At 40.2% G+C, this 17,989-nt stretch overlaps 1 protein-coding gene across 1 annotated transcript in view; it reads left to right on the top strand.

The window, feature by feature from the left end:
* Nucleotides 1-5,378, top strand: part of LOC139744033 (uncharacterized) — an 82,302-nt gene extending 76,924 nt beyond the window's left edge. Inside the window, exon 20 of the mRNA XM_071654494.1 lies at nucleotides 4,934-5,378. Coding sequence (XP_071510595.1) covers nucleotides 4,934-5,124 — 191 coding nt within the window. The 3' untranslated portion in view covers nucleotides 5,125-5,378. The remainder of the gene's footprint in view (nucleotides 1-4,933) is intronic.
* The last annotated feature ends 12,611 nt before the right edge of the window (nucleotides 5,379-17,989 follow it).

The following is a 17,989-nucleotide window of genomic DNA, read 5'->3' as shown; positions in this document are numbered from 1 at the left end:
ACAGGATGGTGGCACTACACAATGCCATAACCCACCCAGGGTATGACAGCACCCTGGGTTAGTATGGCATGTTGAATCACATACTGAAGTCAACAAGAACATAGGACAGGATTGCAGTCTGGAACATTGCTGCAAAGCCAACTCACAAGCACGAACATGGTTTGGTTGCCTTGCTACTTCTATTATCCCATGTAATTTTACCCTAGGTCAACCTAGCCAATTCCTTATTATACAGTACATGACTTGCTGTGTCATTCAAAATCATAATTATATTAATACAATACTTAAGCCACATAATGTGAATGTATCTTCATGTCCTCCTGTGGTGCTTCTTGATATTCATGCAAATTGAAATGCTGCGTGGAAAAGAGAAATCAGTGTTAAGATAGAACAAGGGAATCCTGACAAAAAATAAAACGGGGGGGGGGGGGGGGGGGGGAAGGATACCAAATTGAATAATGAATGTGGCACATGTTACATTTCGTATTACCATCATGTCAGAAAGGCTCACCCAGTGAGCAATTCAAACTACATTTATGAACTAGTGCGAGGCGATTCTGTCTCAAACGTATTAAGCGTAAATCATTGTTGTCACAAACGGGAATTTGTGATGGTGTTTCCCCACCACGAAAACGTGCGGAGGGGGGCCCATTACGCTCGATAGCAAAGTTTTCGTCACAGAAATGCATCTTTAATGGCATATTTTGCAGCTGTACACCCCAGGCAGCCAGACGTGTCGTTGACTTTGTGGGGAAAGCAGTTCTTGAAAGGGTCACAGTGATTGTGGGTCAGTTGGTTGATGTGTTCTGCATGGAACAGAACTGAGAATGGCCCAGCGCAAAGTGACATACCGTGGCATTGCCTAGGTGGATAGAATATCAACAGTGTATTTGTGTGTGTGTGAGAGAGTGTGTTGCATTGAAATCACAATGGATTTCACTTATTAGCAACAACCAAAAATAAACTACTTTTTTTGAATAGCTTGAGGGTGGACAGGAAGGTAACACTAGACGTCATTGCCGCTGAATTAGCACAGGCAGTCTTCATCTATCATGGGCTGTTGTATGTCATTCCGAATGGATGAGATGCAAGAACTTGCAGAACAAATCGCAATTCTGTGTCATATGTTTCCACGTGACACTTCTATACATCTTTGTTACAAAGAAGCTGCTACACAAAGCCAGGGGCAGATCCAGGAATTCCGTAAAGGGGAGGAGCCTTTATAGAATTAAAGGGGACGCAAGCATCCCTCCCCCATTTTTTCTTTTTATTTCTTTTGTTTTAACACACACAAAAAAAGAGGAGGTACATGTACGGGCCCAGTACGCCCCCCTCTGGATCCGCCACTGAAAGCACACACGTGGACCTGGAATACATGTACTTTTCTGCCTGTTTAAAAGAGAGTACTGATGCAAATCATGGTATTTGATACAGTGACAGTCATCGGACTATACTTCACTGGAATGGGAAATGGGACTTCTCCAATGCTGCCCCCAAACTATTATAATCTACCTTGATACAGACAAAACTGGTGAAACAACAAAAAAGATACAAATCTGCATCAATGTTTTATGTTTATAGAAGGACCGTTGTGTGAGCAAAGTGTTGATCATAATTTCATCAATACCCTTGCACTTCATGTAAAAGAAAAAAAAAATATATATACATACATACACACACACACACACACATATATATATATGTATATATATACCGGGTGTCCCAAAAAAAGCGGAACGGTGGATTTTCAGTACTTTGCGTTCTAAAAGTGATATATTTTTTGACATCATTAGAAAGAGCATCTTCCGCAGAAGACAATGACTCCAAAATCATTAAATTTGGTTCAGTACTTTTTATTCTATGCCAATTTCTGAAAATGCAGTCATTTTCAAATTTCGCCTGATTTTTGCGACTTATGAGATAATAATTTGAACTGAATCTGAACATTGTGTAAGCTCGATGATCCATGTCAACAAAAGATACAGCTTTCACATTGGGCACGGGCCAGGAAAAAACAGTGTGTGTGTGTGTGTGTGTCTGTGTGTGTGTGCGCGCCCAATATGAAAGCGTTATCTTTTATTGACATGGATCAACGAGCTTACACAATTCACCGTATGGAACGCGTGTCGCACCCAAATTTTTATCTCATAAGTCACAAAAAAATGGAAATGACTGCATATACAGAAATTGGCGTGGAATAAAAAGTACTCAACCAAATTTAATGATTTTGGTATCATTGTCTTTTGCGGAAGATGTTCTTTCTAATGATGTCAAAAATAATATCACTTTTAGAACGCAAGGTACTGAAAATCCACCGTTCTGCTTTTTTTGGGACACTCGGTATATACAGCTGTATGTATATATACACAATTGTATATATGCATATACAATGTCCGACTGGTATTTATTTTGGGCACAAAAATTACCTGCAAATTCTGCACATCTGTGTCTGTTACCCCGTTACATTAGTTGGGTGGGGTTTTTTTTCGCATTTGTTTGTCAATGCCAACCATAATATAAAGCATTACACATAATCAATCATTCTGCGCAAGAGTTTTGGTGGTTTTCCTGCCAGCCAATTAGACACAAATAGGGCTTTAGAATCAGCCCGTGCTCTCCCTAGCAGTCATGGCAGTAGAAAGTCTGGACATGAAATTTATGCGCAGTCTACATATCGTATATGCACGCCTCTGATTCTTCATAATGGGTTAGATTTGTATGCGACCAATGGTGTTAAAGAAGGAGAGAACCAGTTACATCCTACAGGCAACATGGCTTGAGTTGGTAATGAAATATTTACGGAGTTGCTGCGCAGGCTGACTTCCTCTGACGTCGTAGAGCCAGACAAAAAAAAAAAATCACCAAAGAACAGAAAAACAGAAAAATTTGCACCATGTCGTTGAGACTTTGTGCACAGATAATCTTTGCTGCATGCTCTACATAAATCATGCACCATCATTATGTGTGTGCAGGCAGAGAGAGAGAGAGAGAGAGATTAAACATATATATTGCTTACGATAAGTTGACATGTTCATCCATACCCAATTGTTCCTACACACATGTGCTTTTGGCAGGTGCAACAGTACACGATTCATCTTCACAATTTAGATGCAACATTCGTGATGTGATCATCATTATGTCATGAGATTCTCATTCAGCTGTCAAGAGAAGTCCATAAAGATCATCTTTTAGGCAAGAGACCGTGTTGCAGCTCTCCATCCGACAGTAAAGAAAATTGAAAGAACAGAGAAATAAAAATGGTTGATACAATGTGTTATGTTATGTTAGCCAGGCATCTTACAGAAGATATCGTGGTTGGTTTAAAAATAGATAGCATTGCGGTGAAAATGTGAAAACTAGTTGATGTGAGTAAGCATACACGAACATGAACGTCAATCGTTGATCACCGGATAATGAATTACTAATCAAGTTTTGGGACAATGAGTATGTCTGTGACTGGTTTTAATCAAAATGAAAGAAGTGACACTTCTTGTATTCAGCAACCTGTCAGAAAAATGAACCATCTGCTGATTGATGTAAGAAAAGAAGAGAGAAAGGAGATGGGATGAGAGGGAGGGAGCAATACTGCTTTGGTTATGCAAAATTTAGCACCTGAGCGCAAAGTGCAGCCATAATTGAAAAATTAGGTCACCCTAGTAATATGGAATGCATTATTGAAATGCAACAAATATATTGTCGGTTGAGAATGATAAAGGCATTAAGATAGCACGAACACTGTGGCTTGATAGTGGCAGCTTACCAACCGACGATATAGGCATAAATGATGCCATAATATTGTATTTCAACCTACATGTATTATCTCCCAGATGTCATAATCCTTGTAGCCTTAGTACAGAGCACCTCTACTTACTGACACCAATGAGTTTTAGTATTAATAATTCTGTACATGATTTAGTAATGGTTTGTGGAATGTCTCTGTTTAATGCACTTACTTCATTATTTGTAGAATCTACATGTATGAAGGAATGAAATGGCAGTATGAATCCTTATGAAGCTATAACCAATGGCATTTTCCCAATTTTCTGCATTGAAGTAAATTGTCCGATCAATACGTCAGTGAGAGTTGAAGGGACCCCTGATGATTTGGAATTTAAGCGATACTGTATAGGTACCCTAACCACAAGATATTTGTCTCATCACATAAAAACCACAGCGAATGAAGTGTGACTTAATAGTAAAGGCTCTGCTGATCAAATGCAGTCTAATTGATCCAAAACGATCGTCACATGTACAACTTTGGTCATTCTCCTGTGTGTACTCCCACTTTAAGTCCTTCCTGCCCTATTGATTCTAGAGTGTATGAAACCCAAGGCCTTTGCCTAAGAAGTGTGATTTAACATGGGAATGAGTGGCCGACATCCGATCCACGGACAGTAGAGGCAGTCGGCCCCTTGGTTTCTCCTGGACAGTTTGACTTTCAATCGACCCATCTGTTTAGGAAATGTTAGACTTTTAACCACGGGAGAATACAGCTTATCATCCGCCGGATACTGTTGCACGTGGATGCCAGCAGTGCCTCTGTTAGGAAAATATTAGATCGAAGCGCAATCCGCTGGATTTCAGAGAGGCCGGTGGAAGATTGAAATAAGCCAGATCTGAAGCAAAGGTGGTTTTCTCTGTCACAGACAGGATTTTCAGATTATTCATGAATACATGTACATGTACCTGTCAGTGGTCAGATGGTTCACTGCTGTTGGTGCATTGAAATACACACTTCATACTACTTTTTTTTTTCTTTTTTTTCTTTTTTTTTTTGGGGGGGGGGGTAAATTGCAAACAAAAATCCACACTAATGACAAATTCATTCTTTTACTGTCAGCCTGTAAGATGTTGTTCTCTTTTGTTTACTGTTTTAATTTTTTCTTGATATCTTTTTTGAAATCACCAAATGTTACCAATCTTGTTCTTCCAGATACCGGTACCAGAACAAACGAGCACCCATCCCCTCCTCAGACTCCACCCGGGTCCTCCCTCCGCAACTCCCCAGCCTTGCTGGACGATGAGGGCGACGCCCGGCAACTGCAGAATGCCTCCCCGGGCCACGTGACCAAGGTTTCTCTGAGGTCCACGTCGCAGTCGTCCGAACGCGACTTTGTGTCCTAGGCATCTGGAAGGGCACGGAGGTTGTAGCCGTCGTCTCACCCCCCTCTTCTCGCTCCAAGTTTTTTTCAAAGCGTTGTCCAGATGCGACATTTTGGTATCACACGTGGAAAGATAAAATGTGCAGCTCTTGTCCATCTGGAGCTGATGAAATTGGCAGTGCCAACTGTGATTGGTCCATGAATGATTTGCATACTTTATGCTATATATCTTTTTGAATGCATGAAGAAGCAAAATGGTGAGAGAAAAATTATGATTTCAGAGTGACACTAAAAGAGTCAAAAGTTTTCAGGACTGTGCCGGGAGCATTGAGTCACACATCCTCCAACAATTTTAAATCATGTACTAGATTTATGTGCAGATTTTTATATTTGGAAAAACTGCTACAAAAATATATGCAAATACAGGCTGCTGTTGCCAAAGAACCAGAGTTCTTATGGAGAGATACATGTCGTCTGTGCATTTCAAATATGAGTACTGTATGAACAATTCTTGTCCTTTTTCAACCCATTATCCCACCGAGACAATGTGTAATGTGTGTGGCTGCATATTGTGGTTCTTCATTTGTGTGATCATCTTCATGATATTTAATGTATTTTGTGGATCAACCAAGTTCATTTTGTCCTTCCATTTTTCTTATTTTGCACCTAATGAAAGCAGATCAAAATAAAAGCAAACATTGAGTTTTACTATTGTTTGAAGCTCTTTTTTTGTCCAATATCCTTGTGATGATGTGATATTATTGATCAAAGTTATTCATGTGTAGAGGGAACTTAAGAACCTTGAAAAGTATTATGGATGGTAATAATGAATAAAAATATACAACATTGCATGAAATACAAACTTCCTTATCGTCGCTGGGGCGATAAGATCTCGTATCTGAAGTTTTGATGAAATGTTTTTTTTGGATTAATGGTCAGATAATCAGTTATGTGATGTCCTGTCCAAATCCTAGTTGTCTTACCCCAAAAATAAAGCCACCACGGCATGTCAAAAGAAAGGCTCTCCCATTGCTCTCCCAGTGCTTTGGCTGCCATGTTTGTTTTGCTCTCCTTAAAGGGACTGTACAGTACTGGTTGAGGTAGGGATTCATGTTTTAAACATTCCTAAGTGAGATAATGAAAAGCCTCTTATGAAATATGAAAGAGCATGTAATTTTAAGAAGGATTCAACGTTTATTTGATGAAAATTGGTTTTCAAATGGCTGAGATATCCAAAAAAGTGCTAATAATAAAAGGCGACATGCCCCAACTTTATTAGTATCTCTTTGTTTCACATTGTTTTGGGATATCTCAGCCATTTCAAAACTGATTTTCATCGAATAAACTTTTGATGCCCCTTAGAACTGCATGCTCTTTGACATCTTATAGAGTGGTTTCTGAATATCTCACAAAACGTTAAAAGCTAAATCTTCACCTCGACCAGAATTGTACACACCCTTTAACATTTGACATTTTGTAGATGCAAGGTCTTGTTGCCTCAGCGACGTCATATTTTTGTACCAATAGTCTGTATAACCACTCTAGTTTGCTGAGACAAATATTTGTGTGTCTATGGTTTCGTAGGAGACATGATCCCAACTTCATCTTTTAATTTTTTTTTTTTTTTTGGGGGGGGGGGGAGGAGTGGAGGGGTTGAGGTTGGTGATACTTGCAAAGCTTGCAAAGCAGGCCATTGGGGCTCTGAACGGGACAACCCTGCTTTTAAAGAAAACATGAATAAATAAAAAAAATAAAATACAGTAACAAAAATTGGTTGTTTAGGTGTTTACAGCTATTACCTGTTGGGGGTTTTATATAGAATTGAGTCATGCCATACTTCCTTGCAGTAATGTCATCTACAAGTGACTCGCAGTGATGTTCTATGTTTATGTCCAGATGCAGATCACACTTTTTGTTTAGTCTTACTGGTAGGGTAGTTTGCCTGGTGAGGACAGTTAGTGCGGCGCCTGTGTGTTTTTCTGGTCTCCTTGTGGAGTCCTTGAGTGCCATGAAGACAGAATGAGCAGCAGTTTATATTCAGTCTTGCAGCTATTTCTGAATTTGATATTTCAGTAAAAACAGCACGTTGAGAGCCAGGATGGGGTGGGTGGCCGGGAGGTGGTGGGGGTGAGGGGAGGGGGAGGGGAGGGGGAGGGAGGGGGGGGGGAGTATGAAAACCAGCTCTTTCAAAGTCGGACTGAGAAATAATCGGAGGCAGAAGTGTTGTAATTTGAGACAAGTGGAACATTCAGTACGCATTTCTTGACTTTAAACTCATACAAGGGTGAACGTTCTCCATGGACTTTCGCTGGTCAGCAGATATTGATTCGACCATTGTAGTGTGATAAACGTACCAGGTACTCACTATCGCTTTACAACCACGTAGGAGTGTCAGATTAAGAAAATAGTTCGAAAGGATCTTCCCTCAAAAGGAGGAAGAGAGAGAGAGAGAGAGAGCCTTAAAATAATTTCCTTATCCCTTTCGGGCGCACACTACCTGAGAAACAGAAATAATGATAAAACTCTTTACGTCAAAGCAAGAGCAAAACAAAACAAAAAAAGAGCAAAAAGATATAGATGCTTTTATGTTGTTTAATGGCAGAAATTGGCTCTGCGGCTGTTGAAGAGTATGCATGGCAAATTAGACGGGGAAATATTACAGCCCTTAGGGTTGAGACGTGATGACGATGAGTGGGAATTTTACACGCCTCTTCCTCCAAACAAGACCCAACTTCCTCACACTCTTAAAAATCCGGTGTTTGCATTTCCCGTGAAAAAAAAAAAAAAGCCTGCCTGCAATCTTGTTACGTCTAAATGGAGGTTTTATGGCCTGCGCTCACAGAAATGACCGGGTTGCCCATTGGTTTAAATTATCCAATTCTGTCGGTGGCAAGAAGTGGCCGGTAGTCAGCCAGTCGGTCACAGGTGCTCAAAGGCCATTAAATTCACTAAAGAAAAAAAAAAACAGGTAAAAGCTCTCTGTTTCTTCAGTCTTATTATCACTCTCTCAGGGTTTTTATATTTGATGAGATAGTTTATCACTTCTCGTCACCATTGTAGTCAGAATGCATTATTCTATATTTTCCCCTGAGGTTCCGCTGCTGACTTAAGATTTAAGAGCACCCTTCAAGACTCCTTTCTTTTCTTTTCTTTTATTGTTGTAATACATTACAACCTAACTCTGCACAGAAGGTGAATAACTGGCGGTTCATGACCCAATTTTTAACTTTTAAGTGAAGACAAGAGAAAAATAAAAACAAGGTGTTTCTAACATCATGAAGCTGAGTGCTAACATTTCTGACTGCCTGCACCATCTTACGGGCAAATAATTAAGTTTAACTTCGAAGATGTATTCATTGCAGCATATTGCTCAACTTCCGAAGTAAACGAGTCATTTACTATGTTTCCCACGCATCAGGTGAGGATATCTCCAGGCAGTCAACAAACAAGAAAACCACATGTGTACACAAAATACTTTGATAGCCGTTGGTAAGCAATTAATGTGACCTTTCTTTCTGCCTTTCTTGGAAACTCAGTAAGGAGTAATACAGTAGTTGATATTGTGATGATTATACCACATACTGGTCACGAGAATCTTAAAATTATACTATTAAGAGAATGTTACAGCTACACTATCTTTAAGATGGATGATATATATCCTATGTCTGGCTCATTGGCAACTGTGTTTGTTTTGCATGAAAACTGTGCAACATACTCTCTATAGCATTTCAAATCTCTCTCTCTCTCTCTCTCTCTCTCTCTCTCTGTCTCTCTCTCTCTCTCTCTCTTTCTCTCTCTTTTAGGTTATGCTTTGAAATAAATCATTAGTGATCATTTCAATGTCTCATTTTTTTCTGTACTATTATATGTGAATAGAATTTAGAGGAAGAATAGAGAATAGAGAAAGGCAGAAAAGAAAGGAGTCAAGTATCATTGTACCACTGCAATGATATTTCAACTTGCATGCTTTCTTCTTGAACAGAAGAGTTTAAAACAAACACTAAGATTTGAATCAACTCAGGTGAAAGATTTCCGAAGCCTTGATATCATTTGCCTTATATGCATTGATGGTTTACCCTTTTGTGAGCAAAGAGTGTGTAGTATGGTACAGCAACTTTGTTGGGTGTTATCGCAGAGAAGCATGTAATGATTTAACACTGGTAAGTTGTTGTTTTTTGCTGGGCAGACCTTTCTTTAAAACCATGTCAGATCAATGTGCCTTTTTGTGTGTGTTTTTATAATAAAGTTATGTTTGTTTCTGTTATTGATAATTACTTATGTAATAAGGTTTCATCAAATTCTGTGATATTGCTGATATCTGTTGATTGTTTTGAAGGGTGTATTCTTAAATCTATAGAACTGTGGTATTCAGCTTTGTTAACATTGAGTACTGTATCACCCATTTCATGTATCTACAGATAAGGATATCATGTAAGAAGAATTTTTTGATATTGAGCTGTATAATGTGTAAATACTTATGTAAAATAAAAGGAAATTTCTATTTATCAAACAATGTACTAGTGGCAAAAAATTAATGTCTTTCAAATGAACAATATAGTGTTTGTAGTTGTGGCTGCTGTTGGAACTATTTGCCCCTTACAAGGAGTTTTGAGGTAGTTAGATACATTGTAGCTCTATGTCTGGAATGGAGATTATCTCAACATGCTGTCTCAAACTCTGCCCGATGTGGAATATGGATATGTTTCGAAGCAACATCAGCACTTTTCAGACCTGCATATATTTTCCAGTCACATTGTCCATCTGTGTCGTGTGTGCTTTGAATCGAGTATAATACACTTGTTGGAAATTTGTGTACCATTCCGTCCCTGTACCATTTGAGTGATGTATATGAACACACAAAGTATTTCTTGCATGAAGAATAAAACTTTTGAAAAAAATAGTACCGATTGATGAAATTGGTAGTACTTTGTAAATATTGCATTTGAATGAGAGTTTGGGCTCCTAGTATTATGTGAAGGTTTGTACTTTGTTATGCAGTGCTGGTGTTGCGTACTGGGTACGGTTTCTAGCTAGTCGTTTGTGTGGATTTGCCTGTGTATGCTCACATGCATAGTGACAAAATGTGCTTCGCCTGTAGTGTTACCTTCTTCTTCTTCTTCTTCTTCTTTCTTTCTTTCTTTTTTTTTTTTTTGGAAAACTTGAAAGCTTAGAGTAAGTGTATGATTCGAAGATGCCATAAAACTTTTAATAGATTTCCCTGAAGATTTTTTTTTTTTGAATTCATGTCTAATTGAGCATAATGAGGTTTCTATGTACATGTATTTCATGGTATGCAAACTACTTTGAAAATTGTAGCTACCATTTGCATACAATTATGAACTTGCTCCACCTGTTGACAATGATAGTGGGAATGTTAACTATGTTGGGAATTTGCAATACTCGTATATAATGGCTACAATGGTATTGATGTAACTGTCATCATATTCATTATCAATACTGTTGTTATTAGAAGTAGTAGAAGTAGTAGTAGTAATATCATTCGTGGCAGCAGTACCACCATCATCATCATCGCAAATATAATCGCTACTCAATTCGATGGCTGCTTGTACTTGCTAAACCCAAATCCAAACTGTCATTCAGCGAGCTATCTTGTCTTTCTCTCATTTTTTTTTCTTTTTTTTTAACAAATGAGAAGACGTTTTCAGGCATGAATACCCTTGGCGACTCAAAGCGCCGAAAATAGTTCCTATCTGGAGGATGAAATAAGGAGGGTATCTGGGGAGTGATAGGCGTGTGTATATATATTCATCAGATTCTCCCTTGACCTCGTGTCAAACTATGCGATGTAAATGTTTAGCGGGAAAAGAAAAGCCTTCATCCCTTCCCAGATAATAATGTACATCCGCGTGTTTGTATACAGGTATTAAGAAACGGTCTTTTTCTCCGAAGGGAAAAACTTGATTAATAAAATGCCTTAACGATTCCGGCGATCAATAAATGCGCCTCACAACGGAATCCCGTGTAGTTATTTTGCCAATCCTCTCGCCTGGATTCGTCCATTCACGGAAAAAAAAAAGAAGATGTCTGGAGTACATGAGCCGCGCTGCATCACAAACGAAACAACGCAGCGAAGAGCCCGTTGCCTAGTAACCTAAAACGCCGTTCTCCGGTATCCGCCGAGTCAATTTGTCCGTTTAATGCACCGTGGTGTAATCTTTTGGTGTATGAGCGTTTTCACTGTAGAGGATTTTAAACGAAATAACAAGCGACGGATAATTCGATAGTAGCATCTCAAGGGACATGTGCTCAGATAGAATTATTCAGGGATAAAGAAAGTTTTAAAAAGATGGTAAATTTCGCTGTTACCCTTTGTTTCACGATAAGTTTGTGACTGGAATGCGATGTGCGTCAATGTCACTAAAGTATATCTACGAAACCAACACTAACAACAACAAAAGAAAGAAAGAAAGAAAGAAAACGATGAAAAGAGTCTCGACACTGCCGTTGTAACAGAAAACCGCTGATGAGTTCATAGGTGATAACATGAGTGCAATTTTATTTTTGAGTTGCCGGTGTCATTCATAGGCTGTAACATTCAAAGCATGATGTTGAAACGATGGATACTGAATGTTTCGTGAACGAATTCATGAATTAAACTTTTGAGTGCGAATTGGTACAGAGGGGAAAAAATGGCATTTTAAGCTTACACATTCTCGAAAGTCTATAATGTACCAAAAGGGTCAATGAGATGAGACTCGAACGTCTAGTTGAATTTAAAAAAAAATGGTGTAAAGAAGTGATAATTAGTTATCTTATTTCGGCAAAAACCGTCTTCACTAGCTGCGTTTATGCGCACTAAACACAAACCAAAATTGCAGATCTTCTAATGCGGAGTCCCGTTTGTTCAGTGCGTAAATTGCTGTTTTTCACTATTGCCATATGACTACTATGTATAGCGCACTAAACGAGTGAATGAGATTCACGCAGAAATCCAAAACATCATTTTATTCTATGTAATTATAGATGGAGGAAATAGTGCGGGTATTTTTTTTTTATGGAATTGTAAATTTCTAGATTCAAAGTTGCAATGAAGACCAGCACACTCTAGGATTTATTTTTCAGTAATCCATGTTAAAATGCATTTCTGTTTCATTAGTATCATAACGTGCGTTCTTTATTGCTTTGGAACTGACAAAAATAAGAATAGACGGAAATATTAATGACTGAACTACAGACCGCCATTATTCTCGGGAGAGAAAAGATTTCCTGATTGTGTTTGTTTACCACACACGTATATAGTCATGGACAGAGCACACAGGACGCCAAATTCGCTCTTTCGAATGCACCGCGCACCGCCGCGGATTTCATTATACACTCTCGTATTTTTACATTCTCGTTATCAAACTATTAATCGGCGATTGATAAAATTTATTGGAGCGGCCTATCCAATGATTGTATAACCCTATTTCATTTAATCGCCATAATAGCTGGAATTTCTGTCGCAGCCAGCCCGCGAGCAGTATTAAGGCCCGTTTACACCGAGCGCGGTATAACGGCAACCGTCCGGTTTTTTGCTATGGTGCGCCAAAAGGAACCATGTCTTGTTCTGTTACAATATCACTTCCCCGTTTGTTACAAATATAATCTTCTTCTGGTGATTTTGTTGCTGTTGATTTTGACTCAAGAATAACATTTTGGGTGATTTTGTACCGAATTACCATTTTTTTAAACAGAACTAGACATGATTCCCTTTGGCGCACCATTGCAAAAAACATGACGGTTGCCGTTACCGTGCTCGGTGGAAACGCACTCTTACTCCCCCCACCCCCCCCCCCCCACACACACACACATACACACACACACACACGCTCCCTCCCCCTTGCTGTACCTAGATATTGTCTGTTTGACGCAACTGTGGATGACTCCCAATCTACCTCACAATGGAGCCAATCAGCATCCCTCAGGGATGCGGGGGACAATCACTTTCTCTTTTGACCTAATTATAACGGTAGCTGGTTGAAAGACGGGCTTTGCGAGCACGACTCCGTGTAGCTTGTGGGCGGTGTCCTCCCGGAGCATCACCGGCCTGTTTGGCAGTCCAGGATGCCACCGGAGCCTCCTAGTTGGTAAGACCACATCAGCAGTGGCAGGGCACAGAAATGGGCTCAAGTATACACAGAAATATATTGATACAATACACACGGCAATATATAACAGTGTCTATAGGCCTACGCTCCCACACAAAGACTATGCACAATCAATGTATGTCCGCCAAGAATGGAACACGCCTCGCTCTATTATGTTATGTTTACACTCCCTGCGCTACTTGTATGTTCCGTGGCCGCCACGTCAATCACTTTTCAGGCCACCGTGGACAACACGGGATGGACGTGAGGCAGGTATTATTTGGAGTACGCAAATGCTCCCTCTCGCTCCCTCTGAAAGCACCCCCTATTTCCAGACTGCCTAAGTTTACCGAACCTCCCTTTCGCGGGTTTTCCGCAGGCTTTTTCTTTTTTCCTGCCTTGGAGACCCCCCTTTAATGATCCGGAACACTCTTCAATACACCCCCTATCTCAGGTGGGCTCTCCTTTCAACCCCCCTATTTTAAAACACACTCCCCCGCCTTCACCTCATTTAAGCTGTCATTATAGTATACAATACCTCAGGACATAGGTTGTGTGTGTGCGCATGTGTGTCTTCAAAATATGCTCTCACAACTCAGAAGAAACCGAACAAAAATTGAAATATCATAACACAAATGTTTTTGATCAATTTTTCTATGATTTTCATAATAGTCCAAACTCTTTTTTAAAGAGAGAGAGAGAGAGAGCCAGAGAGAGAAACATCTCGTAAAGAAATCTCCGGGTGAAATGTATAATACATGCATCTTCAATTTTCGGTCCGGATTTGTCGAACACATGACGAAAGGTACCCCTTTACCGGAGTTATTTGGAACACGCATGCTGTCCCTCTGACCCTGGAAGCATGCAACAAAAGATGTCAGTACGCAATGTGTCTAAACAAAACTTGTCGCCTTTTTATGCGCGTTTTGTCACGACTGTTTCACGGTTTACTGCCCGTTCTGACCCGTTTTGCTACGTTTTGTCGAGGTTCTCAGTGGAAGCTAAGTCGTATGGTAGCCATTTCGTAGCGTTCAATCACGTCGTGTCCCGGGCGCGTGACGGCTTACAATGATTGTCTTTGTTTGAGAGACAACTTTTATACGGTGTTCGAGCTCTAAGAGGTTCTGAGGATGCCTGGTGTACACATTTTACCCGTAGACAGCCTTAAAACGTGACAAACTAGTCAAACCTTGATCAGAACGTGAGAGACGTGAGCAGGAAATGTAGTGGCACCCGCGGTAGAACGATAGGGCCGAACCGTAGGGCCGTACCGCAGCTCGCCTTTGAGCCACCGGGACTTGGCAGACTCTTTCCCCCACGGTCTATCACGGGTACGGTGATAGACCGTGAGAAATCTTAAGCAGACCTAACAAGACTTGAATAAAAGAGCCAGCCGGGAACACAGTGTAAACGTAGCATTACGTAAGCTGGCCCGGCATCCACGGCCTATAACTTTTGCCTGACCAGTCCTCCCTGTCCACCCCTCGTTTTCCATAATTGTACTGTCCTTGCGATGCGTTGCGCACTTCCGCCGTGACGTCAACACGTCCGCCATAGAGATCGCGAGATTTCATCGCGAGTTATACGCTAATATCGCTGCTACCCTTTAAGCTATGAAGATTAATTTCACACCGCAACGATATGCTTTCAATGGTGAGAAAGGTGGAGATCTACCACGTTCGTGGGTATAAACTGAGATCCTTGTATTTTGCATATTCATTAAAGTCGATTCAGTGTACGTAACGTGCAGACAGACTGTTCGTATCTATACCCAGTTAACCCTTTTTCTGTCAATGGGTCCAATGCGCACAAATTTCACACATATACCTATGGGCAGAAAATCATTGTGGCATGAAGAGGGTTAATGATCAAGCATATCACCTAGTATATTGTTTCGTCCTGTTACACAACCGCATCTTTTAAAACCGTTACGTTGCAATCCTGTGGTAAAAGATCAATAATTAGTTGAATCAAGAAATTGGACGCCCGAAGAAGCCAATTGATAATTGTTGAAACGTCGAAACAAGTGAGTTTAACTCCAGTTTCTTGATTCAACTAATTATAGATCTTGTACTTCGACTGGATGAATTAGAAGAATTTACATCAGGCCATAGTAAAAGATATTGATCAAAACCACTAAACGTTTCACCTTTGACGCTGTTTGCGGGAGGCGACTCATTCGGCAAAATACTAAGTAGATGCATAGGAATCAGATCTTTTAACACTTTTCTGAATTCAGGATGACAATATTAAATTCAGATCGTAATCTTGACTCATCCGTTTCCCATTTTTGTTGTTGTTGTTGTTGTAATGATTATTAATAAATGCCCTTGCCGACAGTGATAATTCAGGAGGAAGCTGCACGGCCGGGCCGGCTTCGTTCGCAACCAGAGATTTTAATGTGTTCGACGTGTAGCTATCATGATATCAAATGCACCACGGCCCTTTGGATTGATGGTGATATTAACATCGCTCTATTTTCTACTGTTATCTGATGTACCGTTACTTTGGAGGGTATTGTTATGGTGCCTTAGCTATGTGATGAGTGTATGGTCAATCCATCATAGTGAATCAGTAAAATCCCCGAGTGCAAAAAACAGCTGTTATAAAGAGAGTCGATCCCCCCCTTTTTTTTTTATTCAGACGCGAGAAACAATACTTTCCAGAATCACTCTTTGCTATATATGGAACTATGACTGTTGCGAACATAATTAAGTCGTCATCAAAGCAAACAAGAAACGCGTGCATCGTGCTGATGAACAGCAATTTTTTGAGCAATTATTGTCAAAAGGGGAGAAAAAAAACAACCACACAAATGTCTAAGTTTGAGTGGGCCATTTTCTCTCGATGAATTATTCTATGAGGCATACTTCCTCGGAAATAACGCGAAAGCCAATTAAGGTGATGAAGTTTGCGCCAAGGCTAGCCATTGCCACCAGTCAGTCAGAGTCAACGGGACACAATGTTTGTTGTGTCTCGGTTGTAGAGATGGGCGATTAAACTGATTAAAAAATTGTGTAGAGTGACGATTATGAGGTGGATGAGCAATCACTAAAGGCCTTTTGATCGCACGGGCAAGAATAGGAGGGACACTCGGAGCGCGAGTTGCCGCGCGCGTAGTATCGTCGGTCTTCAAAATGAATGAGATCGTCATGATCGTTATTATTTTTGCCGACGCCACAGTGGTTGTCAGGGAGAGCATGGCACGTTTGATGAGGCTTCTTGCTCCCTCCAGACACCCATGTCCTATCGGCTCGGAATATGAATACCGGTACGCGGTAGAAGACAACCTCCAAAAGATCACCCTGATCACTTCCTCCACCGAAATCGACAGTCCACACTCCTTGCAGATGGTAGACGATAACAAACCCCTCTCTGTTTATGCAAGTGTATCGCCCTCTCATAACACAACTGCACATCATCACAATGAAGCTAAGTTGCAAGGTCAAAATTGTATGACTGTATCATTTTTCTTTTTATCCAGAATGTTCTGATTTTAGCTATGATAAACCTCAGTATTAATTCGAACCTGAAATGCGATTCCGAGTTTAATGGTGTCCGTGGGAGACAAATGCCACTTATGACCTATAGCTGAAGGACAGCGAGAAACGAAAACTGTGCAGGAGAGGGTATGCAATCAGCTTGATGATTATGCGATGAATATGTAAAGGTATAATTGCGCAGCTTGTAGATTATGAGATGAATATGGAAACATGATTATTCAAGAAATATATCACCTTGCCTCACGCACCAAAACCGGAGGCTTTGGACTATTTGCGTCAAAGTCTTAGCGCTCAATGTGAACACGCCCCACCAGGCGCCTGAGGGCGCACGAACGTGAGAACACGGCTAACTGCGATTCGCAAAAGGGCGAATCAATATTATCACTTCCAGTTCTAAGAAGAGGCAGAACGAAAAAAAAAATAATGTGAATAAGGGAGGTGAACCAGTAATCACATACACACGTATAAGAGAGGAGGGCAAGGTGTATGGAGCGTGAGTAATTAGGCAACACGAACAGAAATACGGAGAAAGGGAGATATACCCTTACTTCGTTGTTATCAATATCTTCGTTATACGATGTTATCAATCACTTGCCTCGCCAATGTGGAAAGGGAGAAAACAGCCCAAAATGTTTCTCCCTTGATCCTAGTGATGTCCTATTCTCGAGTGAGGCGGTAATTCCGTTGTACAGCTCGCGATTCATCATGTTCAGGGATAGCTTAAGCAACACTTAGTGTTGAGAGCAACCGCCGAAGAATACGAGGCAAGGCGTTATTTTCTTTCAATTTGCAAAACGAGATTCTTTATTTCTCCGTATCATCTTCTTTCCTCTCCAGCCATGAGAAATCTGTGGTAATTTGAATGTAACAAAATCAGACTGACTGTGATAGGTGGTTCTATCATGAAAAGATCAATTTCATTACCCATTCCTTAGAAAACCTAGCCGAAATATATGTTGACCGTTTGAGGGAGATGAAGATATTCGCTTAATACAAAAATCCGTTAATGTCCTCTCATTCTCTCTAATTTCTCTCTTTCTCATTCTCTCTTATTGTGTGTGTGTGTGTGTGTGTGTGTGCGTGTGTATAAAGCCCATTGCATTTCTTTTTTTTTTTTTGGTTTCCGATTTAGAATTCTTCATCTGTTTCGCAATCAGTTTACTATCTATGAATGAAGATAAGACCTCCATGACCTGTTTTAAACCAGCATCTTATATCCCATACACTTTGAAGTTCCACACATCCATTTTCAAACTAATCTTTATAAAACCGTCAGTTTACTATAAATGAAAATGGG

Source organism: Diadema antillarum, unplaced genomic scaffold, assembly GCF_040938485.1.
Source record: "Diadema antillarum isolate AM-2024a unplaced genomic scaffold, OU_Dant_1.0 seq00001130_RagTag, whole genome shotgun sequence".
In the NCBI taxonomy this organism is placed as follows: domain Eukaryota; kingdom Metazoa; phylum Echinodermata; class Echinoidea; order Diadematoida; family Diadematidae; genus Diadema; species Diadema antillarum.
The sequence above is the reverse complement of the archived record's forward strand: the minus strand, read 5'-3'. Positions and strand labels throughout refer to the sequence as shown.